Below are 10,044 nucleotides of genomic sequence, written 5' to 3' on the forward strand. Positions count from 1 at the left end.
ATAATTTCTTATGTTCCATGCCACATTATTGATGTTATCTACATGTTTTATGCACACTTTATGTCATATTTACGGCATTTTCTCGGAACTAACCTATTGACGAGATGCCGAAGGGCCAGTTGCCGTCTGTCTCGTTTTTGGTTTCGTGAAATCCTAGTAAGGAAATATTCTCGGAATCGGACGAAATCAACGCCAAAGATCCTATTTTTCCACGAAGCCTTCCGTAACACCCGAGAGCCGCTGTAGAGGGAGCTCCCAGGGCCCCATGACCACAGCCGCGGCGCGCGCCAGAGGGGGGCCGCGCCGCCCTAGTGGTGTGGTGGCCCCCAGCGCCCCTCCGAGGCTGCCCTTCCGCCTACTTAAGCCTCCGTCGCGAAACCCCTATCACGTTCGACGAAACCGCAGAAAACCTTCCGCGAGCCGCCGCCATCGCGAAGCCAAGATCCGGGGGACAGGAGTCTCCGTTCCAGCACGCCGCCGGACGGGGAAGTGCCCCCGGAAGGCTTCTCCATCGACACCACCGCCATCTTCATCAACGCTGCTGTCTCCCATGAGGAGGGAGTAGTTCTCCATCGAGGCTCGGGCCGTACCGGTAGCTATGTGGTTAATCTCTCTCCTATGTGCTTCAATACAATAATCTCATGAGCTGCCTTACATGATTGAGATTCATATGATGATGCTTGTAATCTAGATGTCATTATGCTAGTCAAGTGGGTTTTACTTATGTGATCTCCGGAGACTCCTTGTCCCACGTGTGTAAAGGTGACAGCAGTGTGCACCGTGTGGGTCTCTTAGGCTATATTTCACGTATCACTTATTCACCGTTATGAATGGCATAGTGAAGTGCTTATTTATATCTCTTTATGATTGCAATGTGTTTTGTATCACAATTTATCCGTGTGCTACTCTAGTGATGTTATTAAAGTAGTTTTATTCCTCCCGCACGGTGTAATGGTGATGATGTGTGCATCCGTGTTAGTACTTGGCGTAGGCTATGATTATGATCTCTTGTAGATTATGCAAGTTAACTATTGCTATGATAGTATTGATGTGATCTATTCCTCCTACATAGTGGCAAGGAGTAGCAGTGTGCATGCTATATTTAGTGCCCAGGTTTAGTGTTGATCTTTCATGCACTCTAAGGTTATTTAAATATGAACATTGAATTGTGGAGCTTGTTAACTCACGGCATTGAGGTTCGTGTAATCCTACGCAATGTGTTCATCATCCAACAAGAGAGTGTAGAGTATGCATTTATCTATTTTGTTATGTGATCAATGTTGAGAGTGTCCACTAGTGAAAGTATGATCCCTAGGCCTTGTTCTAAATACTTTATCGCTGCTTGTTCTTGTTTACTGTTCTCACATAGTCTCTTTGCTTGTTTCTTTATCTAGGCTAAAAGCACTTTTACATTACGTTGCTACTGCTCATATATTCATACCACTATTTCACTATCTCTTCGCGAACTAGTGCACCTATTAGGTGTGTTGGGGACACAAGGGACTTCTCTTGCTTTGTGGTTGCGGGGTTGCATGAGAGGGATATCTTTGACCTCTTCCTCCCAGGATTCGATAAACCTTGGGTGATCATAAGGAAAACTTCTTTGCTGTTCTACAAACCTGCGCTTGGAGGCCCAACCTTGTCTACGGGGAAGGAGCGTAGACATCGAGGCCGCAGCGGTGGTGGGAGGCGGGCACCGGGGGTGTTGTCAGCCCGCAGGTCATCATCACAGGCGCACCGTGGCAGCCAGGTGCGCGGTCACAATGCGAGGAGAGAGCTCGGGCATCGCCGCTGCGGGAGGGCCGGACGGCCTCCACGCGTCCACGAGCGTGCGAGCCCGTCCCAAGCTCCACCCGGCGTGATGCGGTAGAGCGGGAGCCGGAGGAGGAAGGACCGATGGCGCCGCAGACAAGGGCGGACCGCCCCACCGTGTCCAGCGACGCGTCGCCGATGGCGGCCCAGACCCAGCGCGGCCAGGAGGCACCGGGCTCCTCGTGAAGACGATGAAGCAGCTTGATTTGAAGACAGGCATTTTGGTCAGGAAGGGAGCGCACTCCCAGACCTCCTTCTTCCTTCGTCCTGCACACCAGATCCCAGGCCACCAGACATTGGGCCCCAGACACGCGGTCCGAGCCAGCCCAGAGGAAGGCGCGGCGGAGACGATCCAGAGCGGCCACCACGCCGAGCGGCAACTCCATGGCGCCCATGGCGAAGGTGGGAAGAGCGTCCAGAACGGCATTCAAAAGGACCAGCCGACCACCCGACGAGAGGAGGAGGGCGCTCCAACCAGAGAGGTATTTGTCGGCCTTCGAGATGAGCGGCGCAAACGCGGCGAGGCGGAGTTTTTCGGCAGATAGGGGCAGCCCCAAGTAAGTCTGGGGGAACCCCTCGACGCGGCACTGGAGCTCATCCACGATGCCATTGAGAACATCCGGGGCGACGTGCATGGGGACGACGGTGCTTTTGGAGTAGTTGATGCAGAGGCCGGTGGCGCGCTCGAATTGGTGGAGGAGGCGCCGCAGCCGCCGCGCAGCCCCAACCTCCGCTCGGAGGATGATCAGCGTGTCGTCGGCATACTGGAGCACGGGGCAGGGGGCGCCGTCCACGAGAGGGTGCTGGAGCACGTCGTCGCAGCGGATCAGGCGCTGCAGCACATCTGCCGTGATGAGGAAGAGGTAGGGGGAGAGGGGATCCCCCTGCCGGAGCCCACGCAAGCAGCGGACCCACTTGCCAGGGACGCCATTGAGGAGGACGGCGGAGCGCGAGGAAGAGAAAATATCATCCATCCAGTCGCACCAGAGGACGGGAAAACCGCGCGCAATCATGATCCGTCGAAGGCTGGCCCAGCTGACGGAGTCGAAAGCCTTGGCGAAATCCAGCTTGAGGACGATGCACTGAGCGCGACGGCGGAAGCAGGTTTGGACGAGCTCGGTGGCGTAGACGAAGTTTTCCGAAATGCTCCGGCCAGCGAGGAAGCCCGTCTGGTCCACGTCGATGATGGCCCCAATTCTCCGCTGCAGCCTGGAGGTGAGGGCCTTGCAGATGCTTTTGACGGAGCAGTTCTGCAAGGAAACCGGCCGAAACGAGGATGGGGAAAGGGCGCCGGCGAGCTTCGGGATGAGGGCGATGTGAGCCATGTTGATGCGGAGGATCAAAGATATATAATAACCAATTTATTATTGCCTCTTGGGCATATCTCCAACACACTAGGCATGAGTTACCCAGTGGAATTCGCCGGCGAAGCCTTCTGAAACACGACACGTTGGTCAGATCAATGAAAACATGCGTCAAGTAGAACTTCGTCTTGACTTGAGACAGAACGCCTCATTTATTGAAGCCGAGCCACTAACCCCCATGCCACCCGCAAAGAGGATGTCTTCGACAAGGTAATGACGTCGCTCCCAAGTGTGATGATGAGATAAGCAAAGATGATGCCTTCAACAAGGTAAAGACGCCGAACGATGCCGCCATCATCTGCCAAGACCGAAGACGAGACGATGTTTCATCGGCTGCCACGTCACCCTAAACTCGGCAGCGAAACCACCCGGTTACCTTTTTCTTATGATATCTATGGACTTAATTAGATCTAATGCACAGACAGATGTGATAGCGAGAGAGACATCAAAACGTGATTCCAGGAGAGTGTTCTTCTCATCTCATGCATACTGCAAATTCCCCCTGGAAGTTGTTCCGCTCCCTGCCGGGGAACAATTCAGTGATACCTTCGTGCTGTCTGTCAGGAGTATGATCCGTGGCGCGAGCACGTCTCCGAATCTCTATTTGCACTTCTCGGAAAGAAAATTGATGCCACAAGAAAGCTAGTGGAAACAGGAGGAGATCTTCGTCTGCACTCTGCACTAGCGCGCCGTGTTGACCGAAATGATTTTTGCGTAGTTGATCAGATACGCCTGATCAAGCAACCCCAAGCTAATCATGTGCTGCACCACTACCACATGGGAGCATGTTCAGACGATTAGTTACTGTAATCAGAACATAGATTTCAAGGACGAGTAAATCAAATCTCTCGTGCCTACAGTTTCATGAAGTTGGGACAGACGATGAGGCTCCCTCCCATGTTACTAGACTTAGTTGAAGAGAAGAAAAATGCAGTCCCTCTGTACATAAGAAAAATGTCGAAGGTTTGTCCAATTTGTAATGTATGTACTAGCACAAACTTTCGCCGTCCTTTTATAGTAGTAGAGTGAAACAAAGAAAGAGCGCGAGCCGACAAAAGTGCAATGTCTGCTTCGCCCAGAAGAACATCATCTTCCCACATCTCTGTCTCTCTATTCTTGTTTTGGGATGATCTCCGTTCTTAATTGCGCTTGAAGGAGAACAGGACAGCAACATCTGAGAGTTCAGAGCAAAAGCGAGAACAACAAATCAGGCTTGATATGGTAATTGGACTGGTGAGACTGATGAATCCAATTTGCAGGGAAGAACGAAAGTACTGTATGTACACTGTGCAAGACGCATGTATGAACTTATCGATTGCAGTTTCCTCTTTTACTGCATTCGGGGTTTGAACTTGTAATCATCGGTTTTGAGATTACAGGTCGCAAGGAGTATATTACACACACACAGACACACTGAGCTATTGATCACGCACGTTATTAGCAGCAGCACTGGATCAAAATTCAGCTCGGAGATCTCTGTGGCACCGGCCGTCACAAGGGCAGCACAGAGCTCCGAGCACGGCAATGCCGCGAGAAGAAGAACCTCGGGGGACCGGCGGCGGGCGCGGGCGTCTCGGTGCTTAGATCCTTCTCCCTGTCGCTCTGCTCCCCTTCGGGGGCCGCCTCCGGCAGCCGATCCAACGCTGCGACGTCTGCCGCGGCCGAGACCAGCGCCGCGTCCATGGAAGCCGCGCGCCGCATGTTCCGCGGCAGCGGGCACGGGGGCTGCGGCAATGGCGATGGCTCTGGCGAGCTGGGTTGGTGCTCGTGCTGGTTGTCTTGGACGTGCGGTGCTTCTTGGTCGTCCTCGTCTGCCTCTTCGTGCTCCAGCGTTGGGTCGCTCGCGGTAGGCACTTGGTCGGCTGCGACGTTGGCGTTCGCATCTGGATCAGCTGCGGGATCGGCGTCGACCTGAATTGCCGTGGCAGCCGAGTCGATGACGTCGGAGCGGCAGAGCGGGCAGTTGACGTGGGCGCGGAGCCAGGTGTCGATGCAGGGGACGTGGAACGCGTGGCCGCACTTGGGCAGCAGGCGCAGGAGCTCGCCGTCGCCGAACTCGCCGAGGCAGACGGAGCAGTCTGCCGCGCCGACGAGCCCGGGCGCCCCCGCGCGGTACCGCGTGGCGGCGATGGAGGCGATCGCGGCCTCTTCGAGCCCGACGGTCCGGATGTACCAGACGTGGTGCACCACGCCTCCGCCCCCGCCCCCGCCCCCGCCCTCCGGGTCGTTGGTGGTCGCGGCCGGGGCCGGGGCGAGTAGGGCCTGCCTGCGCCGCCGCCGGATTTGCCGTCGGCGTACGGCGACCGAGACGCCGAAGAGGATCAGGGAGAGGAACGCGAGGGCCGCGGCGGCGATGAGGACGTTGGTGACGAAGCGGCGGTGGTGCGCGTCGGTGCCGGGCGCGGGGACTGTCGCGGGAGGGTAGGTGTTTGTTGCCCACTGGTTGCGCCTGCCGGCGGCGGGCTGGCGATCGGGCGAAGGGGCCGGCTCGCAGGCTGGGACGGGAGGGGTGATCAGGAATGACCAATCGGAAGGCCGGGGCGAGGGCGAGGGAGACGGGGTTGGAGAGAAGGTGTAAGGGGGCGGGGAGGGAGGCGAGGGGCAGCCGAGCCAGGGGTCGCAAGCCCCATGGTCGTCGTCGTACTCGAAGAGGATCCGGCGGCGGTGGTGGCGCGGCATGGGTTGGATCAGGCGGGCGGCGACGACGGCGGCATGGGGCGTGGACTGGTGGAGGAAGAAGGGCCGGGGAAAGTGGGAGGGAGGATCGTGCGGTTGGACTCTTTGTTTTTCTTCTCGCTTGGCGCGGACCCGGACGTCAGGGGCGGTGCGTCGAGTCGAGTCGACTGGGGAAGGCGAGAGGGAACGGGCGGCTTTGGATGGTTGGATGGTTGGTGGATGGTGGGCAAGTTGGACTTGGCGCGTAGAATATTTTGGCTCGAAGATGGTAAAAGGAGTGGCTTTCCTCGACCAAGTGCGGGGTACCGGATGCTGGTGGTGGACGACGGATAACTTGGCTCCGCCGTCAATCTTCTGACTTGGAAGCCACTGGCACTGACGAGACGATGACTCGAGTTGTGACGTGCAGAGCAAGCCCAGGCATGTCCTGATGGGATGGTGCAGCTAATTTGTGCTCGACCATGTTGAAAATAATTGTTGGGTCTCAGGCTGTCTGCCCGTTAGGGCATCTCCAAACGATGTCTTCATTTCAAACACCGAAAACATATGAAATGGTCCGTTTGCGGTAGCCGGGTAGAAAAGGACGTGTGTTTGTTTTGGGTTGTCCATGAACCCAACAGCCCCTTCCCCATTTTTGAACAAACATAAAAGAAAAAAAATTGTTCAAAAAGTTTTAAAAAATATTTGCATGTAACCAACCGTATACATTCTGTCATTTAAAAAAAATAGATGCACACTCCAACCCTGTAAAACTACAATTCGAAACACTTTATATAATGTGCTCAGATAAATGATAGAATTGAAAAAAAATACAATTAGACGTAGTTATGTTAGATTATTAGGCAATTTTCGTGTGACATTAATTACCAAAAACAACATAACAGATGCACAAGCATAGTTAACCACACACATCAGACTAAGCACATGCATGAGATCTGAACATTGAACAAGTAGCAGTGCAAGGTAAGAGAGGAAAATCACGTACATCGCGACCGGGAAGGTCGCACCAGCAGCAGCACCATGGTCATTGTTGATGTATCTGTCGAGGAAGCAGTCGAACCGGCGAAGATGAAAACGAACAGCAGCGAGCAGTCGGGCCGAGACGCTCCCCAAAAACCTCTCCCGGTGCAGGATCTTAACGGGTGGAGTTTCGGAGACCTGCTCTCCTGGACGGTTGTGCACGCAGTCGCCGGGATGGGGAAGACTAGAGAGTAGCGCAGCAAAATAAACTTCTTCGTGAGAGAGGCAGACTAGAGAGTTCTGAGAGCGTGTATCCTCCAGATCTGATCTGTCTCCTGGTATAGCCTGGGAGGAGAGCCAACCCGACCGTGTTGCCACGCGTAGGAAGCCATGGACACGCGGCGAGCATGCACATGCAGATCGACACGTACCCAACTCAGTTGATGCACCAAACAAAAATTTAGGCTTCCTTGAGTGTGTCTCTAACTCGAACTCGAGTCACGAAACGCGACGTGCGTGCGTGACGAGGCGAGGCGGGGCGGGCGGAGGAGGAGGAGTGCGCGAGGGCTATTTCTATTCTCACTCACTTGGAAGGACTAGAACATCAGCCCTTATATACCACTCCAACTCCCTCCCACCTAGCAATGTGGGACTAAACTTTGTCCCCCCCAAGTCTGTCCCAAGCTGCCAACGTGATGCGCCTTGAGATTTCAGTAATTGTAGACTACATGGGCTGCCTTACTGGGCTGCAGCCCATCTACATTCAACAATCTCCCACCAGATCTCAGAGTCACATCAGATGGCACGTTAGTTCCATTTACTGTTTAATATACTTGCACTTCAGTGGAGACTGTTAAGTTGAACTTCCACCTAGGAAAGGAGCTACGCTTGACTACAACTGAACAATGGACTATGCCTTGAATTGTTAGCCTTGTGCAGCAAGTTTCACTCAATGCCGGCACGGTACTAGGCTACCTTAGCCTTCCCCTCGGGTGGAGCTTATAAGTCATACTCCTTGGCCCTTCCATGAGCTTACTAGAGATTCACCCAAATCTCCCACACTGTGACCAGCAATGTCACTCATATAGGTGTGTTCTTCAAAGATCGTCCTGTAGGACAGCGTCTTCACTCGTCAAGAGCCGCACAAAACACATTAAGATATTGCCAACCTGCCTTACAGTAACTGTGAGAGCATTTGCATCTGCAGCGGAGTGGGAGTATATAATTTTTTCCCAGGTCCTACTTCACGGGATTCCCGATCACATAGGTTGGGTTACCCCCTCGGCAACTGATGTGGGTCTCAAACCCATCTCTCTCGATGCAAGGTCTAACATATTTCTTCATAGTCCTTTTGTGAAAGGATCTGCCAGATTCTTAGCACTCTTTGGACATAATCCAATGCTATCACTCTAGAGTTTTTCAGTTTTCTGACAGATTTATATCTCCTCTTGACATGTTTGGAACTTTTCATATTATCCTTAGAACTTTTCACTTTGATTATCACAGTTTGATTATCACAGTTCATGAGGATAGCCGGTATTGGTTTTTCAACCATAGGCAAGTGCATCAAGAGATCACGAAGTCATTCTGCTTCGACAGTAGCTGTATCGAATGCTGTGAGTTTTGCTTCCATAGTTGACCTTGTTAAGATGGTCTGCTTGCAAGACTTTCAGGAAACAGCGCCACCACCAAGAGTGAAAACATATCCACTTGTGGCCTTCATTTTCGCATCTGAAATCCAATTTGAATCACTATACCCTTCAAGTCCTCTTGGATACCCGGTATAGTGAATTCCATAACTCATGGTTCCCTTTAGATAGCGCATCACTCTCTCAAGAGCATGCCAATGATCATCTCCCGGGTTGGCCACAAACCGACTAAGTTTGCATACAGCAAACGAGATATCATGCCTCGTAGCGCAAGCTAAATACATGAGTGAACCAATGATTTGAGAGTATCTCAATTGATCTCTAGTTGCCTTTTCATTCTTTCGAAGCAACACACTAGGATCATAAGGTGTGAGAGAAGATTTACAATCAGCATAACCAAATCTGCTCAACACCTTCTCAACATAATGAGATTGCATAGCCAAGAAAGTCACAGTCCACGGTTTTTGGTCTAAGCTTTCGCTTCTTGTTGATTGGCAAATTCACTTTAGCCAAACAACCCCAAGTTTGTAGGTAGGAGAGTGTTGGTCTTTTATTTTCCCAATCCTCATATAGGGTAATCTCTTTATTCTTGGTTGGAACACGGTTTAGGACATGACACGAAGTCAATATAGCCTCCCCCCACCATTCCATGGATAAACCCGAAACATCTAACATGGCGTTAACCAAATCTGTTAGAGTACGGTTTTTCCTTTCCGCAATCCCATTGGATTGTGGGGAATTGGGAGGTGTCCTCTCACGGATTATACCATGTTCCACACAAAATAAATTGAACTCGTTAGAAAAGTACTCTCCACCACGATCGGACCGAACCCTTTTTATCTTTCTTTCAAGTTGGTTCTCAACTTCAGCCTTATAGATTTTAAAGTAATCAAGAGCCTCATATTTAGTTTTCAGGAGATACACATAACAGTACATGGTGGAATCATCAATCAGAGTCATGAAATATTTCTTTCCACCTCTTGTCAACTCACCATTCATCTCACATAGATCTGAATGTATGAGCTCTAGTGGTGCCAAGTTTCTTTCCTTCGCAGGCTTGTGAGGCTTGCGGGACTGTTTTGCTTGCACACAAGCATGACACTTAGAACCTTTGACAAAGGTGAATTTTGAAATTAAACTCATATCAGCAGGCCACGACATACAACCGAAATTAACATGACAAAGTCGTGAATGCCAAACATTAGTCTCATTAACACTATTGCTTACATGGTTCACAACATTATCATAAAAGTCTTCTAGAGAGAAGCAAAACATTCCCTCACATTCATAGCCCTTTCCAACAAAAGTTCCATACTTAGACAGTACAATTTTATTGGACTCAAACACCAACTTAAACCCATCTTTCATAAGATGGGAGCCACTAACGAGATTCTTCTTGATAGAAGGGATATGCAGCACGTTCTTCAGTTGCACGATATTCCCCGAAGTAAACTTTAGATCTACCGTGCTGATACGTCCAAAACGTATCTACTTTCCCGAACACTTTTGCTATTGTTTTGCCTCTAATTTGTGTATTTTGGATGCAACTAACACGGACTAACAACATTTTCGGCGAATTGCGC

At 51.6% G+C, this 10,044-nt stretch overlaps 1 protein-coding gene across 1 annotated transcript; it reads right to left on the reverse strand.

Annotated features, from left to right (window-relative positions):
• Positions 1–4,627: 4,627 nt before the first annotated feature.
• On the reverse strand, positions 4,628–5,976 carry LOC124669894 (RING-H2 finger protein ATL51-like). Its single transcript, XM_047206429.1, has one exon. It carries the CDS (start codon positions 5,853–5,855, stop codon positions 4,668–4,670), a length of 1,188 nt encoding a protein of 395 aa, XP_047062385.1. The 5' UTR covers positions 5,856–5,976; the 3' UTR covers positions 4,628–4,667.
• Between the last annotated feature and the right edge of the window lie 4,068 nt (positions 5,977–10,044).

This window comes from Lolium rigidum, chromosome 7 (assembly GCF_022539505.1).
Source record: "Lolium rigidum isolate FL_2022 chromosome 7, APGP_CSIRO_Lrig_0.1, whole genome shotgun sequence".
NCBI lineage: Eukaryota > Viridiplantae > Streptophyta > Magnoliopsida > Poales > Poaceae > Lolium > Lolium rigidum.

Bases quoted from the DNA above. Each gene is read 5' to 3' on its own strand.
- LOC124669894 (XM_047206429.1), bottom strand. From the start codon at position 5,855: ATGCCGCGCCACCACCGCCGCCGGATCCTCTTCGAGTACGACGACGAC.